Genomic DNA, 27995 nt, shown 5'->3' on the forward strand with positions numbered 1-27995 from the left:
TGGCACGGTCAAAGCCAAAGAGGGGAGTAGGGTGTTTCAGGTCAAATTGGCCAATGGACTAACGTGCAGAAAACATTTGGACCAAATCAAATTGTGGTTCACCAACAGTTACGAACAACATGAAGACGACACCACCAATTTTGACCTTCCAACACACACACAAGTGGCAACCTACATCATGGTCGATCACGAAACCGAACGCACCATCCCCAGCAGCCCGGCTGCCCAGCAGTCCAGTGAAGAACCAACCAACTTACCCACACCCGCATTTGTACCGAGACGATCGACAAGGGAGCGAAAAGCCCCAGATCGTTTCACCCTGTAAATAAGTGTACTATTAACTTTACGAGGGAGTGATGTTATGTATTTAACCCTTTGCAACCTGTATTACACCACCACCAGAGAGCCTACCTGTTGGAGTCCCAAGGGATCTTAGCATCCCTTGGGAGCACTGTATATATGTAGGTCACCCACGGGGTACCTGCACTCTGGAGTCTTACTAAAGGAGCTAAGGTCACACTTGCTCGTTGTTCACAGTACTCAGTTTGATTCTTTATTATGAGTGTATCGTTCTCCACATAACTGAACTCACTCTACCCTGGGAAACCTGCTTTGCACCCTCTCCAGGACCTGGACATCCTTCCTAAATCATGGTGCCCAGAATGCTACACAATACGCCAGCTGAGGCCGAACCAGAGATTTTTAAAGGGTTGGCATGACTTCCTTATTTGTGTATTCAAATCTCCGATTTACAAATAAAGTTTCCCACATGCTCTCTTAACTGCCTGATCAATTTGCCACCTTCAAAAATTTGTGATTATACACCCCCAGATCCCTCTGTTCTTGAACCCCCTCAAAATAATATCATTATATTATACTGCCTCTCTATGTTGTTTCTCCTGAAGTGCATCACGACACACTTATCCACATTCAATGATATTGTCCATGTTTCTGTCCATTTCACCAGTCGCCTATGTCGTCCTGAGGTCTGCTATGACCATGCGCACTATTTACTATGTATATACATTTGAACATCGTGGGCCACCCTGACCTACGGGAGGACACCATCACAGGTCAGGAGTATAAGAGCTGGAGCAAGCCACGACAACTCCCAGCGCAAGTCTTCCAAAGTATGCGATGACTTTGAGGTGGGTGACTGGGTGCCGTCATCAAGGCCCAGGTCGCTGGTTAGAGAGTGGGCAGGAGCATCGATGGGGCCCAGGCACAGCAGAGGAGCGGGAATGTTAGGGTGGATGAGCAGCAAGCGATCGTGGCAGAGGTGCAGCGAATAATTGAGGCAGAGGAGCGGTGAGAGATCGTGGCTGAGATGTGATAAGAGTTGAGTGGCGAGAGATCGTGGCAGAGGTGCGGCAAATGAGGGTGCGGGGTCCAGGAGAGCCGAGGGCCCAGGGCAGCACGGGCCAGCCCACACTGCGATATGTGTGCGCACTAGGTCCGTGTAGCAGAGCAGGTTTCCAGTCATCCTGGTTTACCCTTGCCACTGGATAAAGGTCTAACTCTGTCAAGCCCTTATGGTGGCTGATGTGCAACGGTCACCACACGTTAAAAAAAATCCGCGAACAGGCATCTTCCACCCTTTCAACTGGATTTCAGGACTGGAATATCGGGGGCCTTCATTGAAACATTTGCTAACTCGTGGAAGCAAGTCATCCTTGTTCGAGGGACCGCCTATGATGATGATTAATTCATGCTTCTCCAAATGAGAAATAATTTGGTTTTGACAATGGTCTCTAGTAGTTTTCCTACCACTGACGTTAGACTAATTGGCCTGTAGTTACCAGGTTTATTTCTTTCCCCTTTTTTGAACAGGAGTGTAACATTTGCAATTCTCCAGTCCTCTGGCACCACTGCACATCCAAGGAGCTTTGAAAGATTGTGGTCAGAGCTTCTGCTTTCTCCATGCTACCTTCCCTCAGCAACCTTGGATGGATCCCATCTGGACTGGATGACTTGTTAACTTTGAGTGATACAACCCATTTAGCTCCTCCTTTCTATCTATTTTTATCCTATCCAATATCTCTACTCCCCCTCCTGTACTCTGACATTTTGTACCCTCTTTTGTGAAGACTCATTCAGTACCTCAGCCATGCCCTCTGCCTCCACAAGAAGATTTCCTGTTTAGTTACCTAATCGGCCCACCATTCCTTCAACTATCCTTTTACATTTTATATGTTTGTAAAATATTTTTGTTTTTCCTTTTATGATACCTTTAACTTTTTCTCAAACTCTTTCTTTGTTCTTCTTATATCCCGTTTCAATTCCCCCCACACTTTCTGTATTCTGCCTGGTTTTCTACTGTATTCTCCCCCTGACATCTGTCATAAGCTTACTTTTCCTGTTTTATTTTAACATCCATTTCCTTTTGTTGTCCAGGGAGCTTTAGCTCAAACTATCTCTGACTTGAAGATCTGTCATTGCTCATTTATTGATTTCCTGGCCCATCTTTTTTTCCAGTCCACCTGTGCTAGATCCCTGCTCAAATCACTGATATTGTCTCTCTTCCAGTTGGGTATTTTCACTGTTAATTTTTCTTTGTCCCTTTCCACATCTACTTTAAATCTAATTATATTATGATCACTATTACCCAGGTGTTCTCCCACTGAAATAAATTTCCTTCCCCAGAACTAGAATGTTGGTCGAGAAACATATTGATTAAGAAAGTTCTTTAGGAATTCGTCACCCTCTTTGCCCTTTTCTCTGTTTTTCCCGCAGTCTATATTAGGATAATTGAAATCCTCTACTATTACTGCTCTTTACATTTCTCTGAAATTTGCCGACAGATTTACTGCTCTATCCCCTTCTCACTATTTGGGGGTCTAACGTAAACACCCAGCAATGTAACCACTCCTTTTCTGTTCCTTAACTCTAACTAATAGATTCAGTCCTTGAAACCTCTACTCAATCATCCCTCTGCAGAACTGGAATATCCTTGATCAATAATGCCACCTCTTTCACTTCTTTCTTTTTCCCTTCCCTATCCCTCCTGAATACATTGTAGCCATGAATGTTTAATTTCCATTTCTACCCATGTACAAGCCAGGTCTCCGTTATAGCCACTATCATAACCCAATGTGGCAACTTGTGCCTGTAGCCTGTCAACCTTATTTGCAACACTCCTTGCATGAACACACATGCATTCCAACACCATCCGAGTCAGCTTTGCTTTTCTTCTCCGTGAACCTCCTGCCTTTTCTACACTATTCTTGTTCTGTTGCTGTTTGTCCCTCCTAATTTGTCTCTTCTCTCTGTGCCTGTGTCCTGGTGCCCCTCCTCCAGCCAAATGAGTTTAAACCCTCCCCGACAGCACTAGTTAGGATGAGGATATTAGTCCCAGCCCTGTTCAAGTGCAATCTGCCCATCTTGTACACATCCCTCCTGCTCCAGTCCTGGTCCCAATATCCCTGGAATCTGAAGCCCTCGCTCCGAGACCATCTTGTATGTGTTATTTTAATATACTAAACTACGGAAAGTGAAAAAAACAACTGAATGAAACAAGTGGAGAGCTTCGAAAGCTTTCCGTTACAAAATTATGTATGCAGCAGCTGTGAACAAAGCACGTCTTATTGATGTGAATTCCTAAAAAGTGAATATAATGTTATAGAACACAAGCTATTCATATAACAGGAAACAATGGTATTTTCATCATGTCAGATTAAAATGGCTAGGTTGAGACATCAGATGATGCTGAGTAAGTGACACTACAAGGTGAAATCAAAGAGTTTGTGTCAGAAACAGTCATAGTAGGGTGTAGAAATATAGAAATGCATAAATAACCCTGTAGAGTTGAGTAATGTGCAATTAATTAGAATATGTAGGTCAATCACATCATAGAGGTTGAGTGTAAAAGCTTAGAGAGCTGACTGTAACCATGGGAATGCAAGTTAATTACTTTTGCAAGTACCACCCCCCTGATTAATGAATATTAATGACCATTTCAAGAAAAGGATAGACGAGTTTAGGGAGATGAGAGTTGAAGGTTTGTAGCTAGTGAAAAATGTCTTGGTGTCTAATGAGAAAAGAACAGCTTATATTTTGTGACCAAAGCGAAAGCAAAATAACTGATAGTGATTGCACAAAGATGATTCAAACATGGTTTTATTTTGCCTAGAATACAAAGATGGCAGTTTGCTTGTAAAGTTGAATAAAAAATATCTAGAAATGTTCCACACAGATTGTGTCTGAATATAGTCTGTACCTTTATCATTGTTGATTGCCTAAAGCTCACTTGTTCCAACTTTTTTCATATAATTCAGGATTGTATGATTACAGTATGAAGAGATAACTTCACTAACTTTAATTTTAGGGGACTATGTAATTTTTGCTTTAAAACAATGCTAATAACTGGATTGAGCTTGTAAAGCAAAGAATTTGAGGGGGAAAGGGAATGGTCAAAGTCCTGTAAGAAAGTCATCACTCTGCCAATACCGCCCACAGATTTTCTAGAGGAAGTACATTCTTTCTTAATGCTAAGCCAACAAGGAAACAGGGGAGATAAAGGTGCACACCCCTCCCTGTGGATAGCAATGGAGGCAACACGGACCCACAATGGAGGCAACAAGGACCCACAATGGAGGCAACATAACCCACAATGGAGGCAACAAGGACCCACAATGGAGGCAACACGGACCCACAATGGAGGCAACACGGACCCACAATGGAGGCAACATAACCCACAATGGAGGCAACATAACCCACAATGGAGGGAGCACGGACCCACAATGGAGGGAGCACGGACCCACAATGGAGGGAGCACGGACCCACAATGGAGGCAACACGGGCCCACAACGGAGGCAACATAACCCACAATGGCAGCAACATAACCCACAATGGAGGCAACATAACCCACAATGGAGGCAACACGGACCCTCAATGGAGGCAACACGGACCCACAATGGAGGCAACACGGACCCACAATGGAGGCAACACGGACCCACAATGGAGGCAACACGGACCCACAATGGAGGCAACACGGACCCACAATGGAGGCAGCATAAACATTAATCCATTTAAAATGGAGATGAGGAGGAATTTCTTCTCTCAAAGGGGCGTAAATCTTTAGAATTCTCTACCCCAGAGAGCTGTGGAGGCTGGCTTATTGAATATATTTAAAGGAGAGATAGACAGATTTTTGAACTATAAAGGGAGACAAGGGTTATGGGGAACAGGCAGGAAAGTGGAGCTGAGGCCAAGATCAGATCAGCCATGATCTTACTGAATGATGGAGCAGGCTCGAGGAGCCAAATGACCTACTCCTGCTCCTATTTCTTATGTTCTTATAACCGACAATGGAGGCAGCACAAATTGACAGTGAAAGACCCCTATATACTGATTCTGCAACTTTGGTCGAATACCTGATGGAGAGCAGCCTTGGCTTCAAAATATGCATCACCTGTCGATTTGACCATGCGTAGAATTATGTGAAGAGAGAATTGTTTGCAGCATACTTGATCTGACACGTGTACAATGTACTGTGAGAAAAAGAGCTAACATACAAAGCCATTAGACCAGCTCCAACAGCGGCATTCTGAACTTCATTCAAAGTAGGGATACAGGTTACATTGAATATAAATATTAAGGGGCCAAAATTGATGGCCTTACCGCCCACTGCCGGTGATATTCCTCTCCGGGTTCCGCCCTGTGCCAGTTTGTACTTGGGCTGGAGCGGGCAGGAGGGGAGAACCGTCGGGAACCGCCTGCTGACGTCAACGAAGAGCCAAATGGTGCAACTGACCTCCCGCCTGCCAAGATGCCAGATTGGTGTGGGCAGGAGTCGGCGGGAGTCAGCATCAACAGAGGGAAGGACTGCCGCGAGGAGGCTGGTCTAACCCCGATGGTAAGTTTAAAAAACTGAAGAAAAAGATTAATGAACTTTTTAATACATTTTTTTTCACAGCGACTAACCTTAATGGGTTCCTTTGAAGGTCTTCCGGGTAATTTTTTTTTCTAGTCATTTTTATTTGAACATCTTCGACCCTCCGTGGGCCCGACTCCATCTTCGGCGGCACTTCGGCGGCAAGAGCCTTTGCCACCGAGATTGGGAGCTCCCGCCCGCTCCCGCCCTGTTTGGTGGCATACGTCACTCATTTGCCGCCGGCCCAACTTTTAAATTATTTTTCATCAATTTCCCACCAAAGTGCCGCCCGGTCTCTCGGCACTTTTGCGCGGCACTTGGGCAGGACTTGGCCTTCACCAAGTTCGGCCCCTAAATGTTTAATGGACGTCTGTCAGAGTCTCTCACATTAGCCACCTGGTCCGCCAACTGAATAGCTACACTTAGATTTAACATAATTTTCCTGCAATTATCTGGCTAGGGTCAATGATTATGTTGTAGTGTGCATTGGCTTGATTTCCAAAAAGCATTTATCACAGCACTGTTGAGACATTCTGAAAGTTTTTCTCTGTATTTATTGCATGGGCATCAATGTTCCTTTAGTTTTTACATGTATCATAGGGAAGCAGCAGTGAAACGAGCTGCCCAACCAGTCCCACCAGTGATTCCTGTCAGGTCTTGGGTTTAAGTCCCAATCCTGTTGATTGAATCATGTGGTGTGAAAGTCCTCAATTAAAATGTAAATTAATTCAAGGTAGACGCTAGTAATTGTTCTACACTGCAATCATTATTATTTGAAACATATTTTACTAAGTTTCATAATTATAAATTACAAGTTGCCAACACGTTCAGCATCCCTTCAAATATTCACCTCAATGTCAAGATGACTGGGACATGAATAGACTTCATTTATATATCATGAACTTTTAAAGAAATTTGAAGGACATGGGGGTCGATGTCATGTATTCAACTGTCATTGTAATCCATGTATTAACTGACCTAAGTTGTACACCGTGAGAACACTGACCACTAGGTGGTGAACTTGTGGGAGACATTCCTAACCTGGACTTTCAGGTATAAAAGAGGAAGCTCCACCCACCTTCATCACTTCAGTGCTGGAATAAAGGTTACTGGTCACAGAGTGATCTTCTCTCAAGTATGCACCTCGTGTGCATTTGTACTGTATAGTAAGGACATATCAGTAGATTTTCACCTTCACCTTCTGGGCAGTGATCTGGCAGAGCGGATCGCCCATCCTTTACAGAACCCGCCTGATTTTCATTCCATTGATTTCAATTTGATATCACCCATTTTACAACATCATTGAAAATACAGGTATTGATAAACCTGTTGAATGGCGTTCTAGGTGAGCTAATAAAGACAACCTCAAAACATTTAAAAGATAGTTGTATGCAGTGATAGAAGGAATATACATTTCTCCAGATGGGTGAACTACAATTTTTCCAAATTTGAGTTACCTGATCTAAGCCAGGGGCAGTGATAGCAGAGACTGGGTAAGGGATATCTGGGCTCGAGTCCCTGCTCCTCATCATTATAGGAACATAGAAATCTACAGCGCAGAAGGAGGCCATTTTAGCCCATCGTGTCCGCGCCGGCCGACAAAGAGCCACACGGCCTTCGGTGAGCAGCCCTGAAGGTTACATATAAACCTATGAACAATGAACAATGATGGAAAGGTAAAGAGCAGCCAGCCCAACCAGTCTGACCCAGACAACTGCGATACCCCTTTCACCGAAACATTCTACGCTCCACCCCAATCGGAGCCACGCGATCTCCTGGGAGGAGCAAAAACCAGATAAAAAGCCAGGCCAATTGGGGGGAAAAGAAAATCTGGGAATATTCCTTTCCAACCCATCCAGGTGATCAAAACTAGTCCAGGAGATCACATTGGCCTTATTCGAGTCCCTGCAGTACTTACCATCATATCTGCACCAGCCAACAAGAGGTTATCCAATCTAATCCCACCAATTATCTAGTGATGTGTGTGTGTGTGTGTGTGTATGTGTCTGTGTGTGTGTGTGCCTGTGTGTGCGTATCTGTGTGCGTCTGAGTGTGTGTTCATGCGCAAACATTGGCTGAGATTGTGAAATACTATGCTGCGGACATGGACTGTCAATGTCACACATGAAGAACTGTCACCCAGGTGAGATTGCAGGGGGCATTGTATGGTGATAGCACCACTCCCCACCAAGGAGTCAATACATTTAGAAGAGAAGGGAAGCATGAAGACTGGCAGAACAGAGAGGATGGTGGGGGGGAGGGGGGGAGGTGGAGAGGGAGGGTGGGAGGGAGGGGTGAAAGCACACTACCTTGATGAAACAACTTACAATTATGATGTTTCATGTTTCAGATTCGTGGTGCTTTACAGTTGAGCGCATACTTTCCATTACGTGTTAGAAGTGGGCTCAGTGGGGTACTCTCAGCTCTGCATCTGAAGCTCTGGGTTCAAGTCAACTCCAGGAATTGAGTGCATAATCCAGGCTGTCACCTTAGTCCAATACTTAAGGAGCGCTGCACTGTCGGAGTTGCTATTTTTCGGATGAGACATAAAACCGAGGCCCGTCTGCTCTCTCAGGTGGATGTGAAAGATTCCACGGCCCTATTTTGAAGACAAGCACTGGAGTTCTCCCTGGTGTCCTGGCCAATATCTATCCCTTAACCAACATCAGTGATTATCACATCATTCTTTGTGGGAGCTTGCTGTGTGTAAATTAACTGCTGTGTTTCCTACATTCCAACAGTGACTACACTTCAAAAAGTATTTAATTGGCTGTAAAGTGCATTGGGACGTCCTGGGTCTGTGAAAGGCATTGTATAAATGCAAGTCCTTCTTTCTTTTCAACAGGGAAGGATTTTGGAAGTAGGAGCTGTGTAGAAGGAAATCATTTTTGCATTTCTTTTACTCCAAGAGTTAAAATTGTAGTGGAATTCAGAACGACCTTTATTACTTGTCAACATGAACTGTTCACATACCCTTTGACTTTTTAAACTGTCATCAAGTTTTAGGAAAATGTAATTCTTTCTGGCAATAAAGCCCGGGATTCAGCCAGCGTTCAAGCAGAAATTGGCAGGGGCAACAAGAGAAGATGACCTAGATTTGGGAGGGTAAAATGAAATGAGAGAGAAAATGAAAGACTTACCTTGTCGGGATCAGAGGCAGTAATCACCCACACACAGTGTGCGTCGCTATCATACTGAACCGGGAAATTAGGGGACGAAATAACTCCACCAGGACCATTCAGACGGGCACCACATACTCGAGCTGTAACAAAAGAGTTGGAAACTGTTCAGAACAGTGGAACTGTGCTCAATTAGGATGAAGAATTATTTAATGCTGTGAATGGAGGTATGTCTTGACACCATTATAAATATCATTAAAATCAGACAGAGTCAGTTGCTGCTAGATTTTATCCTAATTCACGTTAGCTGAAAGACAATAAGCATACAGTACACGTGTGTGACTAAAGCAGATGGCAACTTTAAAAATAGATTAGATCCATTTTCCAAAGCAATGGAATTGCTGTCAACTTCAACAATAAAAGATGTTACATATCTCATTAAAGCTTTGCCCTCATAGTGCCTGCAATTACTCTTCTTGCTGCTCTGTTTTAATACAAATAATCCCCAAATCTGAACTAATTTCAAGGAATTGGATGGGAGACAAAATTACCACAAAGGGATCACATGACCATTACTGACAAGAAAAGCTGTGTGAATCTAGATGATTAATATAAAAGGTTTGTTCTTAGCATTATAAGAAGCTCTGTGTATATATACTCTTCTATCAATAAAATAATCATTATCATTTTAGGATGTACAGCCAGAAGACTAGAACGTAGGCACCAGTCTATCAGTAAGCTTATTTTAAACACTGATGTGGTGGTACTCAGAATGCTATGTATAATTCTGATATACTACAGTAAAGACAATCTGACTTTGGAGATTGAGCAGAGGAGGGTATTTAAACCAATACCAAGATTTAGACACCTGAGCTATGAGCAGAGATTAAGGACACTTGGAAAGCTGACACTTGAGAAAATGCAGCTCAGAGACCTAATCAGAGTTTAGCAGTTCCAAGAGGTTTTGATAAACTGAACGCCAGTAAATTGTTTGATGTAACCACAAAATCTGCAAGCTCAAAAGAGGGAAAATGAATAGTTTAGATTTAGCTACTTCGCACAAGGGTTGGGAACTGTGCAGAAGAGAACACCCAGAGGGACTGTGCACACAAATTCAAGACAGAACTGGACAGTTAGTTTTCTTGGTGAAATGGGCAATTGAGCCCCATCAATGATATAAAGGTGGATTGCATAAAGCTGTGCTTCCAGCAGAGAGCCACACTAGCAGGGAGCACATTGACCGAAATCACTGACATGCAACTCATGAATTCCCACCTCTTGAAAGAATTGTCTGGAAAATCACGGATTCTGCACCTACAATTTCCAGCAATGCACTCATGAGTACTTGCTCCCATTGGAAGGATGTGATTGCAGAACCAGTACTTTTTGAGCTCTGGGACAGAGCCGATGGACCCGATGTTTTTTTTTAGTCTTGTGTTCCTATCATTTAACTGCAAAATAACAAAATTATATTCTCAGTGCTGCACACAAATGGTTTTTACGATTGATTTCCCCCAAACACTCCATAGAAAAGATGTAAGCTTTCATGTCCACATTGTATTTCTTTTCTATTTTGTTCATCACATGAGCCTGATACAAATGAAATGCAAACGCGAGGATTTTGTCTGTCATGTACAGTTGTGGGTTTTTCAACAGTAGTGCTACCAAGCAACATTGGCATTCTCCTCTCATTGGCAAATGACGATTCTGTTTTTATTTCCACATTCCAACTTAATTTTCCTTTTTTTTTTAAATGCAGAATTTCTCTTTAATTTAAAAGATTTGGGGCTAGAATTTTCTAACAACCCACCAGCGCCCAATTGCCGCCCAAAAGACCGCTAAGATTCTCAAGATTATCACTGGTGAAAACTTCCCCCAAAAAAGGAAAAAAATCCGCCCAACGAAAAGAATGGGCATTGCACCCAGATTCTCAGCGAAAAAGTGTAATTTAGGGCCGATTCTTAAAGAAACTGGGCGATAATTTTAAAATTCACTAAAAATTTACCGAGGCTGCCAGTTGGGCCTTGGAGGAGAAAAACACTAAAAATATTTTTTCAAAAAACAGAACATTCTCAGGACTCATAACTTAACTCACTACAACAGAATTTCAAAATAATCAGGGCAACTCACCTACTGCCCAAGCTCCGCTGATTCTTGATGGCGATTTTTTAAATACTTAGCTACGGGTTACCGCTGAGCCAAATATCACGCCATGGCAATCTATGGACGGTGCACGCTGGCAGTCCGCTTCCCAGCGGCACATCAAAACCGCCGGCGTAACTCAGCTGGGCAATTTCTAGCCGACCCGGTTATCGCACAAAACGGCCAATACCACCAAGAAAGCGGGCCGTGAGCCATTGCAATTTCTAGCCCCATATGGGCTGGTAAATTCCAAAAGGAAACCTTGATAATATCCAAATTTCCATGAAATCGTCATACACAGGGATATGCATTGACCCTGCTCATGGTAGCTCAGGGCCGGCTTAGATTCAGGAACAAGAAACATATCGATGTTGCTACAAATACTAGAAAATGCTGGAAAGCACAGTGAGGCAGTCAGCACGCGAAAGAGAAAAGATTTCAGGTAAGCACCTGTTCTATTTCAGATTTCCAGCATTTGCAGTTTTCCTTTTCATATTTAAGTAGGTAATGTTGTTGTTCCCTTCCCTCTCCCTCAACAGTGCAGAGGTAATCAAATTGTACTAAATAGAATGTGGTCATTTTTCTCATCAAGGTTAGGGACGGCAGTGCTGGGGAATGGAACACCTTCATTTCAGACACCCAGTGTCAGCATTAAGTAGTCATAGAAACATAGAAAATAGGTGCAGGAGTAGGCCATTCGGCCCTTCTAGCCTGCACCGCCATTCAATGAGTTCATGGCTGAACATTCAACTTCAGTACCCCATTCCTGCTTTCTCGCCATACCCCTTGATCCTCCTAGTAGTAAGGACCTCATCTAACTCCTTTTTGAATATATTTAGTGAATTGGCCTCAACAACTTTCTGTGGTAGAGAATTCCACAGGTTAACAACTCTCTTAGTGAAGAAGTTTCTCCTTATCTCGGTCCTAAATGGCTTACCCCTTATCCTTAGACTGTGACCTCTGGTTCTGGACTTTCCCAACATCGGGAACATTCTTCCTGCATCTAACCTGTCTAGTCCCATCAGAATTTTATATGTTTCTATGAGATCCCCTCTCATTCTTTTAAACTCCATGAATACAGGCCCAGTCGGATCCAGTCTCTCCTCATATGTCAGTCCTGCCATCCCGGGAATTAGTCTGGTGAACCTTCACTGCACTCCCTCAATAGCAAGAATGTCCTTCTTCAGATTAGGAAACCAAAACTGAACACAATATTCCAGGTGAGGCCTCATTAAGGCCCTGTACAACTGCAGTAAGACCTCCTTGCTCCTATACTCAAATCCCCTAGCTATGAAGGCCAACATCCCATTTGCCTTCTTCACCGCCTGCTGTACTTGCATGCCAACTTTCAATGACTGATGTACCATGACACCCAGGTCTCGTTGCACCCCCCCTTTTCCTAATCTGCCGCCATTCAGATAATATTCTGCCTTCATGTTTTTGCCACCAAAATGAATAACCTCACATTTATCCACAGAAATTACTGAACAGCTCCAATCCATTGGAAACAGTTTGGGTTTGTTCAAATCTGTTTCCATTTGTTCCCCTTTCCCCACTGCCAGCCCAAACCACATTACAGATTTGTTGCGGACATCCATCTCGTTTTTCTCATTATGTAGAGCAGAATGGTCAAGATCGGCAGCACGTCCAAAGACATCATCGATGTAGCCATTTGGGATGCTTGGGGGCTTGACGGGGTAAATGTTGAGAGGGTGTTTCCCTCGTGGGGGAATCTAGAACTAGGAGACATAGTTTTAAAATAAGGGGTCACCCATTTAAGACAGAGGTGAGGAGGTATTTCTTCTCTCAGGGGGTTGTGAATCTTTGAAATTCTCTACCCCAGGGAGCCATGGAAGTTGAGTCATTGAATATATTCAAGACTGAGATAGACAGATCCTGAACAATAGGGGAGTCAAGGGTTATGAGGAACAGGCAGGAAAGTGGAGTTGAGGCCAAGATCAGATCAGCCATGATCTTATTGAATGGTGGAGCAGGCTCGAGGGGCCGCATGGCCTACTCTTGCTCAGATTTCTTATGCTTAAATAATGGGGAAGGAACCATCCCTTTACACAGATGACCCAGCAGAATGGGCAACAATGAGTTACAATGAAACCTCCAAATGGATTTATTTTGCCGACCAGGGTAAAATGGCAGATTAGGAAAAGGGGAGGTGCAACGAGACCTGGGTGTCATGGTTCATCAGTCATTGAAAGTTGCCATGCAGGTGCAGCAGGCGGTGAAGAAGGCAAATGGCATGTTGGCCTTCATAGCTCGGGGATTTGAGTATTGGAGCAGGGAGGTCTTACTGCAATTGTACAGGGCTTTGGTGAGGCCTCAACTGGAATATTGTGTTCAGTTTTGGTCTCCTAATCTGAGGAAGGACGTTCTTGCTATAGAGGGAGTGCAGCGAAGGTTCACCAGACTGATTCCAGGGATGGCTGGACTGACATATGAGGAGAGACTGGATCAACTGGGCCTTTATACACTGGAGTTTAGAAGGATGAGAGGGGATCCCATAGAAACATATAAGATTGTGACGGGACGGGACAGGTTAGATGCGGGTAGATTGTTCCCGATGTTGGGGAAGTCCAGAACCAGGGGACGCAGTCTTAGGATAAGGGGTAGGCCATTTAGGACTGAGATGAAGAGAAACTTTTTCACGCAGAGAGTTGTTAACCTGTGGAATTCCCTGCCGCAGAGCGTTGTTGATGCCAGTTGATTGGATATATTCAAGAAGAAGTTAGATGTGGTCCTTACGGCTAAAGGGATCAAGAGGTATGGAGAGAAACCAGGAAAGGGGTACTGAGGGAATGATCAGCCATGATCTTATTGAATGGCGGTGCAGGCTCGAAGGGCCGAATGGCCTACTCCCTGCACCTATTTTTTATGTTTCTATATTTCTATGCGCATGGAATGTAGCAGCCTCCCACCTCAGGCATTGAGTGTCAAGCAGTCCCAGGTCAGGTATATCTGGTAAGCTGCAATATTATGACAACAGACTATCCAGCTCCTGCACATTAGAGTGAACTTTTCAGTTTTGTGCTATGGGATTACATCCACTACAGCAGGTCAATTGAGATGGCCTTAATCCATAGGGCTTATACTGCCAACACAGAAAGAATTCTTATTGTCTCACCAATTTAGTCCTTGTTTCAAACCAAAGTCCCTGATCTGAGAAGAGAGTTTTTCAACCCACCAAGCAAGCAAATCTGAAGTCAATGCTAAATTTGACCTTTGAATCTCCAAGTCAGTAACATCACACTCCAGAGCTTATAGTTAGCAAACTACCCAGCAGAAAATGGTGCGTCAATAAACAATACATGTTTTGCTTTAGATTTAGCCAAAAAAATGGTCATCATCTTATTCTTGCACTATGGACAACTGACTTTTTAAGATTCTTGTGTTCCATCAATTAATCACCATTACCACGTAAGAAATCAGAAGTTTCTTCAGAATGATTATGCATCTTTGGAGAGGTTTTTAAATATTGAAAACCCAGCTGTGGGATTAAATGAGCTTTTTACTTCCTTCTGCATCAGTGAGACTTCTCTGAAATGCTTTGTTTTAGGGTGAAGGCTCTTTCTCATTAACAATGCAAGAATTACTGTCCCATCCACATTGAGAATGAAAACAAATGTTTTCTTTTGGGCTCACATTTCACAGCACGTACTGATATTCACAAAACTGGAGATTCAATTTTGAATCCAAGTACAAAAACTCAGTGCTTTCCTTTTGCTGCACCACAGGGAAAAACACATTGGATGCCTGAGCTAATGTGGTCACTGGCATCCATTGAGGGTCCATTGAAACAGGTTGTAATAGCAACATTAAAAAATGTATAAGAGAAGGTATAGTTCATTAGATCTTTGAGCTAAAACATTACTTTTATATATGAATAAAAGATGACCATTCCAGATGAACCTTCTAATCCATTATATTTCAGAAAAAACAGTCGATAATGACCATGTGTGGAATGGAATTCAAGTAATCTATGTAGATTTGGCACCTGTGAATTTAAGTTCATTAATATCATCATAGACAGTCCCTTGAAATCGAGGAGCTAAATTAAAAAGTAGGACCTCAAAAGTAGTAATCTCGGGATTGCTACCAGTGCCACGTGCTAGTCAGAGTAGGAATCGCAGGATAGCTCAGATGAATACGTGGCTTGAGCAGTGGTGCAGTAGGGAGGGATTCAAATTTCTGGGGCATTGGAACCGGTTCTGGGGGAGGTGGGACCAGTACAATCCGGACGGTCTGCACCTGGGCAGAATCGGAACCAATGTCCTCGGGGGAGTGTTTGCTAGTGCTGTTGGGGAGGAGTTAAACTAATATGGCAGGGGGATGGGAAGCAATGCAGGGAGATAGAGGGAAACAAAAAGGAGGCAAAAACAAAAGACAGAAAGGAGATGAGGAAAAGTGGAGGGCAGAGAAACCCAAGGCAAAGAACAAAAAGGGCCATTGTACAGCAAAATTCTAAAAGGACAGAGGGTGTTAAAAAAACAAGCCTAAAGGCTTTGTGTCTTAATGCAAGAGTATCCGCAATAAGGTGGATGAATTAACTGTGCAAATAGATGTTAACAAATATGATGTGATTGGGATTACGGAGACGTGGCTCCAGGATGAGCAGGGCTGGGAACTCAACATCCAGGGGTATTCAACATTCAGGAAGGATAGAATAAAAGGAAAAGGAGGTGGGGTAGCATTGCTGGTTAAGGAGGAGATTAAGGCAATAGTTAGGAAGGACATTAGCTTGGATGATGTGGAATCTATATGGGTAGAGCTGCAGAACACCAAAGGGCAAAAAACGTTAGTGGGAGTTGTGTATAGATCTCCAAACAGTAGTAGTGATGTTGGGGAGGGCATCAAACATGAAATTAGGGGTGCGTGCAATAAAGGTGCAGCAGTTATAATGGGTGACTTTAATATGCACATAGATTGGGCTAACCAAACTGGAAGCAATACGGTGGAGGAGGATTTTCTGGAGTGCATAAGGGATAGTTTTTTAGACCAATATGTCGAGGAACCAACTAGGGGGGAGGCCATCTTAGACTGGGTGTTATGTAATGAGAGAGGATTAATTAGCAATCTCGTTGTGCGAGGCCCCTTGGGGAAGAGTGACCATAATATGGTGGAAATCTGAATTGGGATGGAGAATGAAACAGTTAATTCAGAGACCATGGTCCAGAACTTAAAGAAGGCTAACTTTGAAGGTATGAGGCGTGAATTGGCTGGGATGGATTGGCGAATGATACTTAAGGGGTTGACTGTGGATGGGCAATGGCAGACATTTAGAGACCGCATGGATGAACTACAACAATTGTACATTCCTGTCTGGCATAAAAATAAAAAAGGGAAGGTGGCTCAACCGTGGCTATCAAGGGAAATCAGGGATAGTATTAAAGCCAAGGAAGTGGCATACAAATTGGCCAGAAATAGCAGCGAACCTGGGGACTGGGAGAAATTTAGAACTCAGCAGAGGAGGACAAAGGGTTTGATTAGGGCAGGGAAAATGGAGTATGAGAAGAAGCTTGCAGGGAACATTAAGACGGATTGCAAAACTTTCTATAGATATGTAAAGAGAAAAAGGTTAGTAAAGACAAACGTAGGTCCCCTGCAGTCAGAATCAGGGGAAGTCATAACGGGGAACAAAGAAATGGCGGACCAATTGAACAAGTACTTTGGTTCGGTATTCACGAGGGAGGACACGAACAACCTTCCGGTTATAAAAGGGGTCGGGGGTCTATAAGGAGGAGGAACTGAGGGAAATCCTTATTAGCCGGGAAATTGTGTTGGGGAAATTGATGGGATTGAAGGCCGATAAATCCCCAGGGCCTGTTGGACTGCATCCCAGAGTACTTAAGGAGGTGGCCTTGGAAATAGTGGATGCGTTGACAGTCATTTTCCAACATTCCATTGACTCTGGATCAGTTCCTATGGAGTGGAGGGTAGCCAATGTAACCCCACTTTTTAAAAAAGGATGGAGAGAGAAAACAGGGAATTATAGACCGGTCAGCCTGACATCGGTAGTGGGTAAAATGATGGAATCAATTATTAAGGATGTCATAGCAGTGCATTTGGAAAGAGGTGACATGATAGGTCCAAGTCAGCATGGATTTGTGAAAGGGAAATCATGCTTGACAAATCTTCTGGAATTTTTTGAGGATGTTTCCAGTAGAGTGGATAAGGGAGAACCAGTTGATGTGGTATATTTGGACTTTCAGAAGGCGTTCGACAAGGTCTCACACAAGAGATTGATGTGCAAAGTTAGAGCACATGGGATTGGGGGTAGTGTACTGACATGGATTGAGAACTGGTTGTCAGACAGGAAGCAAAGAGTAGGAGTAAATGGGGACTTTTCAGAATGGCAGGCAGTGACTAGTGGGGTACCGCAAGGTTCTGTGCTGGGGCCCCAGCTGTTTACACTGTACATTAATGATTTAGATGAGGGGATTAAATGTAGTATCTCCAAATTTGCGGATGACACTAAGTTGGGTGGCAGTGTGAGCTGCGAGGAGGATGCTGTGAGGCTGCAGAGCGACTTGGATAGGTTAGGTGAGTGGGCAAATGCATGGCAGATGAAGTATAATGTGGATAAATGTGAGGTTATCCACTTTGGTGGTAAAAACAGAGAGACAGACTATTATCTGAATGGTGACAGATTAGGAAAAGGGGAGGTGCAAAGAGACCTGGGTGTCATGGTACATCAGTCATTGAAGGTTGGCATGCAGGTGCAGCAGGTGGTTAAGAAAGCAAATGGCATGTTGGCCTTCATAGCAAGGGGATTTGAGTACAGGGGCAGGGAGGTGTTGCTACAGTTGTACAGGGCATTGGTGAGGCCACACCTGGAGTATTGTGTACAGTTTTGGTCTCCTAACCTGAGGAAGGACATTCTTGCTATTGAGGGAGTGCAGCGAAGGTTCACCAGACTGATTCCCGGGATGGCGGGACTGACCTATCAAGAAAGACTGGATCAACTGGGCTTGTATTCACTGGAGTTCAGAAGAATGAGAGGGGACCTCATAGAAACATTTAAAATTCTGACGGGGTTAGACAGGCTAGATGCAGGAAGAATGTTCCCAATGTTGGGGAAGTCCAGAACCAGAGGTCACAGTCTAAGGATAAGGGGTAAGCCATTTAGGACCGAGATGCGGAGGAACTTCTTCACCCAGAGAGTGGTGAACCTGTGGAATTCTCTACCACAGAAAGTTGTTGAGGCCAATTCACTAAATATATTCAAAAAGGAGTTAGATGAGGTCCTTACTACTAGGGGGATCAAGGGGTATGGCGAGAAAGCAGGAATGGGGTACTGAAGTTGAATGTTCAGCCATGAACTCATTGAATGGCGGTGCAGGCTAGAAGGGCCGAATGGCCTACTCCTGCACCTATTTTCTATGTTTCTATGTTTCTATGTTTCCACTCTAAAAGTCTCAGGTGACTGTACAGTCCAATACGCGAATTACAGTCTCTGTCACAGGTGGGACAGACAGTGGTTGAAGGAAAGGGTGGGTTGGGAGTCTGGTTTGCCGCACGCTCTTTCTGCTTCGATTGCTGAGATTGTCATTAGACATTGGAGTCTCTCGGGTAATACTCTTCAAGGTGAGTATGCAGGAAAATGTATTCTTAATGTTAACATCTAGGGTCAAGAAGGCAAGCAACTTATCCATTGCAGAGTCCAGTTGATGCGCAACGATAGTTACTGGAAAATTAATTGTTTGCAGATCGCTTTCTAAGTGTCAGCCAAAGATTAAGAGCAACAAGCGTCAGCCTTGGCTCAGTGGAAGCACTCTCGCCTCTGAGTCAGAAGCTCATGGGATCCAATCCCCACTCCAGAGACTTGAGCACATAATCCAGGCTGACACTTGAGTATGGCACTGTGAGAGGTTCCAACTTTGAAAGAAACATTAAACTGAGGCTCTCTCAGGTGACCGTAAAAGATCACATGGCACGATTCAAAGAAGAGGCGGGGAGTTTTCCCGATGTCCTGGCCAACACTTATCCCTCAACCAACCAACATCACTAAAAGCAGATTATCTCATTGATCTTATTGGCGTTGGTGGGAGCTTGCTGTGTGCAAATGATCTGTTGAGTTTCCTTACATTACAACAGTGACTGCACTTCAAACATACTTAATTGGCTGTGAAGCACTTTGGGACATCCTGTGGTCGTGAAAGACGCTATATAAATTCAAGTTCTATCTAGTCGTAGAAGCTTGAGAACAGTTCACTTATCAATCATATCAGCTGACGATACCACTAAATTTCCACTTTGCTTCATTATTGATGATGCTTAATTCAAATTATTAGTAAATTCAATGTTTTCTGAAGGGACAGCACTCCACCTGTTGCTCAAAATGCATTGCCTAAACAACACTATGTGTTACAGTTGACCTTACTACAACATTCTGTCAGAGGTAAAATGAAGAAATAAAATCCCATCTTTCTGCATTAATAAATTGCTGGCTGTGTACACAATTGTCAAAATCAGCTAAACAAATTTCAAAACATAACCCAGGCAGACTGTCAGGGCATTTAATTACAGCTAATTAATAGCTGTTCACACAGTATACTTTCTCAACTTTTTGGCAACTTCTGAAATAAAATCACTTCTGCGGTTATTCTATTGTGGCCACCCATCTACTCCAAATGATGAATTTTTCTCTCAATCCCTATTCCTTCAATCATGCATTGACATGAAGGACACATCAAATCACAGAAATGAAGGGATGAGGAAGAATAATGGCACTGAACGGCTGTGAAGGTGAAAGCTCGTCATCTGCTGCTACCTAATAACTGTCAGTAATTTCTCACCTCGGCAGAATGGTCTGTGATCACTCCAAGCAGCAAACATGTCAGTCACTCTCATGCAGGTGATGCTTTTAGACCCTTGCAACTCATAGCCGTCATCACATGAGAACTGCACGCTGGACCCCAGTCTGAAAGGAGAGAGAAGCTGTCAGTTTTTCAGAAACTAAGGTCTGAAAACATTGATATGCGATTTCACCTTTGTTAGCCTAATGTAACATTGTCATCTGCTGGAAGGGTTCAATCATTTATCACATACAATTCAAAGATAGGCTTTTTAAAAAACTGAAGCACATTCTCATTAAAGTGATAAATGAGGAATGAAGCAGTCTCGCCTACATCGAGTGACAAAGTTGAGAAACTTCAGTCAGTTCAGGTTTGTATCGTTCCCTCTACCCTGACCCAACAATGCACCCTGTTGCTCTGCAAAAAATGTGAATGTTGAGTGATAACCCATCAATGCCAGATTTATAGCAGTTTCATTGTAGTGGGACTCATGTCCCCATAGGTATTGGAATTGTCAAAAGTCATTCACTTGTAGAGGCTTCTCTCAGACAGCAGCCCGCCATTCTTTTGCCTGGGTTGGATAAGCCACAGAGCTTGGAGCCGAGAGGTGGGTGATCGAAGGATGACCATCACCAATATTCAGTTTAATCCACACAAAGCAGCTCTTGTCAGTCTCACAGATAGAAACTGGAGCCTCGTCAATACTTGAACTCTTGACATATTTACAAATTAGTAAGGTTTTTCACTCATCAAAAATTTCGTGGAAACAATTTAAAAAAAGGCCAGTAACACCCACCTTTTGAACGGTGAGTGGCTGGTCAATGGACTATGAGAGATAGGCCACAAATTAAACAATGAATGATCAAAGATGGTGGACCACATTTCTTTGATGTTCCTTGCAAGCTACCGATCTCCTTTGTCTTCCAGCTTGCCAAGCTTCTTTGTTTTCAAACCAAATCTACACAGCGTATTTACTTCAGGTGAAGGTTAATAATTATTCTTTCGACTGTGTAGAAAATATTTGCACTGGTTGACGCCTTAAAAAAGGATGTAGGATTTTAGTGGTCCATCCAAAATTGTCATTTTAAAGAATTCTAGATAAGGTAGTTAAAATTTATTTGAAATTCCGCACTTTTTCTGTTCTGGCTTTGGTGGATGTCTCGATATTAATCGTGTGTCAAGAATGGTGATGCTGAGAGCAAACCAGCAAGGTGCTCCTGTTCATTAGAAAACTCCTTGAAATATGCACTCTCTCATTCTTCACTTATTGCCCTTAAAGTCATCATCATCATCATCATCATAGGTGTAATGTCTGTAAACTTGTAATGTTTGTAGCTCCACACTGTGGATGTGGACGTATTGTGTACTGCAACTGCAGAGTTAATAATTAAGCAGAACCAAGCAGGTTCCGGAGGCTTCCGAGAGAGCTGCCTGCCATGTAGGAAGCTGTGTGTGCTGTGCTCTGTGAATATATCATAATCGGCAGTCCCTCGGAATCGAGGAAGACTTGCTTCCACTCCTGAAGTGAGTTCTTTGATGGCTGAACAATCCAATATGAGAGCCACAGACTCTGTCACAGGTGGGACAGATAGTTGTTGAGGGAAGGGGTGGGTGGGACTGGTTTGCCGCACGCTCTTTCCGCTGCCGGCGCTTGATTTCTGCATGCTCTCACCGTTGAGACTCGAGATACTCAGCGCCCTCTCGGATGCACTTCCTCCACTTAGGGCGGTCTTGGGCCAGGGAATCCCAGGTGTCAGTGGGGATATCGCATTTTATCAGGGAGGCTTTGAGGGTGTCCTTGTAGCATTTCCGCTGCCCACCTTTGGCTCGTTTGCCGTGAAGGAGCTCCGAGTAGAGCACTTGCTTTGGGAGTCTCGGTGTGAACAATGTGGCCTGCCCATCGGAGCTGATCGAGTGTGGTCAGTGCTTCAATGCTGGGGATGTTAGCCTGGACAAGGAGCTTAAAGTAAGGTTGTATCCGTGAAATTAACCTTCATGGCTAACGTGGCTGAAAATATTCAATCAAAAGCTACAGGCTGGAGTCGCTTCCGTGAACCTGCCCAAAATAGTGCAGGTATGGCGGCAGAGATTCAGGCAAACATCAGGCGTTGAGGCCTACTGCATCCTGAATTTCACTCCCTACACTCCTGGCGTAACTGTCACTGCCCACTCCTTCCCTGCATATTGCATGCAAATACCGACCAGAGGACGGCCTCGGTTCACGATCCGTTTCCCCATTTACCACTGCTTCCCAGGACTGACATGTGGAAGGAGTGATGAGCCCAGGGTAGCAGTGGTAGTGGTCCCGAGGCCAAGGCATGTGGAGAAGACTAGTAGAGGTTGCCTCTGCCTTCATATAGGTCCCCATTTCTTTATTGGTGGAGGCTTCTGTCGCTGCCTACATCTTTACTAGTGCACTCGCTCTTGGTTGCCAGAATCCCACTGCGTACATTCAATGGCTCCTGACCCAGATAAATGGGGCAGGATGGAAGTAGAGCTGGAAGGTCATGGAAAGTACCGTCTTGCTGCAACATCTCCCCGAAAAGGAGAATCCAGCCCGATGACTCGTTGATAGTTATTTCAAAGTCAACTTTTTCTAAATATAAAAGAATATCTCTGCTTCTTCCAATACAGCTGTTCTGACAAAAAAAAATTGTTTGAAACTTCAATAGACACAAAACTGGAAAATTCTACCCGATTTCCATCTCTGACAATGGCAACAACGGTATTCCAAACAAGGATCGGTTTCTCCTCAGCAGGATGGTTGCTTCCATTTCTGGTCAGCGGGGGCCCAATTTGTTGTCTTTGGGATGGGGCAGTTCAGCCCAGTGCTTCAGTGGGCTGTATTCATCCTCGCCACCCCAATTCAATTTGGCCACGGGTTTAAACGTTTAGCTCTTGGTCCGACGAGAAGGCCACTTGACAGCTGTTGCGCTTAGGTACATAAATTCTCCTGCTTCGGCTGCTGCAAAACGGTTCTATTCAACGTCATTATTCACAGCCAATAACAGCTGCATTTGGATACAGGCAGTTTTCAGTTTTTCAGCGTTGCTCAGCTGTGGCACCAATGCCACAATGTTTGCATACAGACTCCAACAGACCCCTTATTACTTTTGCACATTTAATTTTGTTGAGAAGGTTCAGCTATCAGATTTCGAATCCACTGGTTGTTTTACAGTGCTATCTGTCCGGTTTGCTAGTTTTGAGTTTGCAATTGAATTTTTTTCTTAGAAAGGAGCATTGGTAGTTTAGTAAAAGTTGAGTTTGTCAGGAGACTTTTAAAATCAGTCTCAGTTCGATTTGGACCCTGATGCAGAGATGAAAGGTCAGTCCGTTAACCTACTGCACCATTCAGGACATTATCAACTTGGAAATCAATTATCAATTACACATTCATCTCTGGATCTCTCTCCATGTGCACCTTCTGGGTGTCCACTTTGAAAATCCTCTTGATGAAGATGAATGGAATTAGCACTGGCAGCTGAGTTATGGATGTGACAGGGTTTCAGCTCCGTGACTGCACAAAGACAACTTTATGGACGCATGTTAACATTCAAAGACCAGACGCTGTTTGTAACTAACACACAAGCAAAATATTGAGATTGCTGAGAATCTGAAATATAAACAGAAAATGCTGGAAATACTCAGCAGGTCAGGATGCATCTGTGGCGAGAGAAACAGAGTTAACGTTTCAGGTCGGTGACCTTTCATCAGAACTGGAAAAAAGTTATAAATGTAACAGGTTTTAAGCAAGTACAGCAGCAGGGAAAGCAGTAACTAAAGTTTGTAACCAAAATGCACCATTGTGCTTTCCTAAGTGGGACCCATCCATTTTAATTCCCTAAAGGGCACAAATGTAATGACATTTTTTACAGCTGCTTTGTTTTAATATCCAGTCACGAAAGATAAAACCTCATGATAGCTTCGTAATTCACACTCACAATCCATTATAACATTTCTTTATTTGAAACAAATTCTATCTATTATGCACTCCAGTTGTAAATAGAAGACTCAATCGAGAACTGTGTGAGATACCATATTTCACTTTGATAAAATGGTGAGGCATTAGTTCTCGCTCTCTCATGGAGTAAGTTGTGCAATCCAGAATTCCCACCAAGAATACACTATTCTATTTAGAACCGTTTCAGAAAGCACTCTAATACTTGGTCCCGCTGTAGACTTTATACATCATTGCAGTGGGGCATTGGGACAGCAGAGCACATGGTGGAAAGTGGAAACTGACTTCATGAATGTGTAATTAATGAAGAAATGCCTTTGACATTTAATATTGTTGAAATGCGAAACCTTCACAAATGGAATACAGAAGCTCCTTCGGTAAAAGTGAACCTTTCTGAGATGGAAAAAAAGCCAGAATTAAACATTACGTTCACTTTATCCGGATAACATTTTAATATTCAACTAAACTTTTGCCAACCATTCACTTTTTGCATGGATATCAGATTTTCCAAGCCAGCATTCACGCTGTTCACATTGGGGGCAGCAAGAACATTAATTTCATATTATTGGCAAAGCAACATTGACTCCAAGGTCCTCAAGCATTGTTGCAACAGTGAAATCTAAACAAGCATAAAATGACCTCTTATAATCATTTTCCTTCTCTTCTGGACCGTTTCAGGATTTGGACAAACTTTATTCAGGATCTTGGTCTGAACAATCTCGGAGCAGCCCCTTTAATCTTACATCCACTGTACCTACAGATCTTAGCCAGTGTCTCTCACTGGCTCCCAGTTGCTGCCCATCCTTTCTAGGCCTACATGCAAAAGAATGCTCATATTTGCAGAGGAGAAATGAGCTATTGGGGCCCAAATTCAGAGTCTGAAAGAGAACCGTTAGTGCCCCTTTGCAGTGGCCATTGCTAAAAATCGAATTGCCGCCGCTTTTGGGTCAACAGTCCGACCCGACCTAAATTCAGGTCAGAGATTTTTCGGCCTGAACCCCATACCGCCCAAGTGGTATCACCACCAGTAAAATCAAAAGAAAACCAATTAAAAATACTTACCTAGCAATTTTCACCTCATTCCATGGATCGCCCGCCGCGCGGTGCCCCTGACAGGTTTCCCTGTTGGTGCACCTCTGCAGAGTGACTGTGGGCCCGGCAGCCCTTAAAGGGGAGGGCCCACTGCCTCGGCCGCAGTGCAAGAATTTTTGCCGACCGACTTGTCGAACAACCAGCAAAATACTGGCCCTGGGTTCGGCCTGACACCCCCTCCTGGGTGCCAGGCCACTGGCCCGACCGAAACCCTCCCAGTGGCCAAAGTTAAAAATCCATTGAATCTCTCCCCTTTAACGGAGAGGAGAGAGCATGGTGACACACACGCGCTGTGACATCACCACGCTGATTGACAGCGGCAGGCGCGCCGTCCGACCCATTTTCAGCCAGTCAGCCTGGCTTTGAGTCTAAGGCTCGCTCCCATTATGATCTATTTCCTGCAGGACTTTGAAAAAAATTCCAAGTCCTGAAAATGGACCTACTCATGGATCTAAACACGATAAAATTAAATTATAAACACACATTTTATTGTTAAAAACCCTCCCCACTATGGTAAGTTTATTTTTAACCCTAATTTTAAAAAACTTTTTTAAGAATTGGGAAAATATTTTATTTTTATGAGACATAATAACTTTAATTTCAATTAATTTTAAATATGTGTGGTCTGTTTTTTATTTTTTATTATTTTGTGTGTTTGGTTTTGTTCCCATTAATAGCACTGAGAACTCGTAGTTACACGCGTCTCAGTGCTATTGATGGGAACCTGTGAAATACTTACCTGATTGGCTGAGCAGTCACACGTGACTGCATCTTCTGCGTGGGAACCCTCCAGACGGGAGCGCACTTCGCAGCGCGGGAAGAGAAGGCCTCCCCGCTGGAATCCAGAGCGCCTCCGAGACCACCAGGTAGATTTGTAAAAATTCCCTGGCGAGGAGGCAATTGCCCGCGGGAAGACTGCGAGAGGAATTTCTGGGCCAATGTTTTTGGAGGTAAGTTAAGTATTCCAGTCCCATCAATGACTCTGCTTGTCCACGCATCTGTTTTTGTTGCTCTATACCCAGACTATCTGTTTTAGTAGTTATGGACTATGGTAAACTGCTGTTAGACTAGTACTTTTGCAATTTTGGAAGTACATCAAGAAATAGCACATTTAACACTTAGTGTGGAATCTGTATTATATGAGAGAAGCAATCCTCTAATCCTCTAAAGAGTATAAAAAACCTTCTGTGCGTAGAGCTCTGTGCATGCATCTAAACACACAAGTTAGATCTGTCAACTGCACATTATGTTGCACATCTGAGACCACTATAACTGTGATCTTTGGTGGCATGTCATGAAGCAGAAGCTGTTTCACGTCGCACAGTAATACTGTTTAAAAAAGCTTTTCAATAGGATTTAACTCATTCGGTGGAAAGATACTGTAACTAGCGTAGTCTCAGTGGTAGCACTGTGGCCCCTGAGTCCGAAAGTCATCGCAACACTTGAGCACATAATCTTACCTACAATCCAGTACTGAGGAAGTGCAATCTCTCAGTTGAGACATTAATCCGAGGCTTCATCTGCCCTCTCAGGTGGACAAAAAGATCCCAAAAAGATCCCACAGCACAGAAAGGCAGGGGAGTTTTCCCAGTGTCCTGGCTAACATTTATCCCTCTACCAACCCACCAAAGTTAGAATCCCATTCTTGATGCAAATTGCCTGCCTAGTTTGTTTACATTACACCAGTGATGACATTTCAAAAGTATTTCATTGGCTGTGAAACGCTTTGGGACATCCTCAAAATGTGAAAGGGGCTATATAAATGCAACATCTTTCTTTTTAGCTTTCCTGCCTGAGTATTTCTGGGATCGTTTGTGAACCTCTGTGAACAGCTACATGCTTCACGTCACCCCATTTTGGTAATTCACCCACAAGCCAGGAGAAAGAAAATCTTCACCTTTGGAGTACATAATGCCAAATAAATATCAGCCTGCTGTCTAAATACAAGAAGAATCTGAAAACCATCTATGTTAGATACATAAACCTTGATCATTACTCTCCTCCAATTAGAATGTTAGAGAATAAAACACGGGAATGTATTTGAGACAGTTTTTTAGATCAATATGTTGAGCAACCAACAAGGGAACAGGCAATTTAAGATCTTTTTTTTTCCATTCGTTCTGGGATGTGGGCATCACTGGTAAGGCCAGCATTTATTGCCCATCCCTAATTGCCCTTGAGAAGGTGGTGGTGAGCTGCCTTCTTGAACCGCTGCAGTCTTTGTGGTGAAGGTACTCCCACAGTGCTGTTAGGGAGTGTGAGTTCCAGGATTTTGACCCAGCGACGATGCAGGAACGCCGATATATTTCCAAGTCAGGATGGTGTATAACTTGGAGAGGAATGTGCAGATGATGGTGTTCCCATGCATCTGCTGCCCTTGTCCTTCTAGATGTTAAAGGTCAGGAGTTTGGGAGGTGTTGCCGAAGAAGCCGTGGTGAGTGCAGTGCATCTTACAGATGGTACACTCTGCAGCCACATTACACCAGGGGTGGAGGGAGTGAATGTTGAAGGTGGTGGATAGGGTGCCACTCAAGCGGGCTGCTTTGTCCTGGATGGTGTCGAGCTGCTTGAGTGTTTTTGGAGCTGCACTCATCCAAGCAAGTGGAGAGTATTGCATTACACTCCTGACTTGTGGCTTGTCGATGGTGGAAAGGCTTTGAGGAGTCAGAAGGTGAGACACTCGACACAGAATACCCAACCTCTGACCTGCTTTTGTTGCCACAGTATTTATGTGGCTGGTCCAGTTAAGTTTCTGTTAAATGGTGACTCCCCCAGGATGTTGATGGTGGGGGATTCGGTGATGGTAATGCTGTTGAATGTCAAGGGGTGGTGGTTAGACTCTCGCCTATTGAAGATGGACATTGCCTGGCACTTGTGTGATGTGAATGCTACTTGCCAGTTATCAGCCCAAGCCTGAATGTCATCCAGGTCTTGCTGCATGTGGGCATGGACTACTTCATTTTTTGAGAAGTTGCAAATGGAACTGAACACTGTGCAATCATCAA

At 43.7% G+C, this 27995-nt stretch overlaps 1 protein-coding gene across 1 annotated transcript in view; it reads right to left on the reverse strand.

The window, feature by feature from the left end:
* Nucleotides 1–27995, reverse strand: part of csmd2 (CUB and Sushi multiple domains 2) — a 778395-nt gene that overhangs the window by 715353 nt on the left and 35047 nt on the right. The window contains exons 4-5 of the mRNA XM_070898713.1: nt 19941–20065; nt 9013–9134 (exon numbers count right to left, since the gene is read on the reverse strand). Coding sequence (XP_070754814.1) covers nt 9013–9134; nt 19941–20065 — 247 coding nt within the window. The remainder of the gene's footprint in view (nt 1–9012; nt 9135–19940; nt 20066–27995) is intronic.

This window comes from Pristiophorus japonicus, chromosome 14, assembly GCF_044704955.1.
Source record: "Pristiophorus japonicus isolate sPriJap1 chromosome 14, sPriJap1.hap1, whole genome shotgun sequence".
NCBI classification, from domain to species: domain Eukaryota; kingdom Metazoa; phylum Chordata; class Chondrichthyes; family Pristiophoridae; genus Pristiophorus; species Pristiophorus japonicus.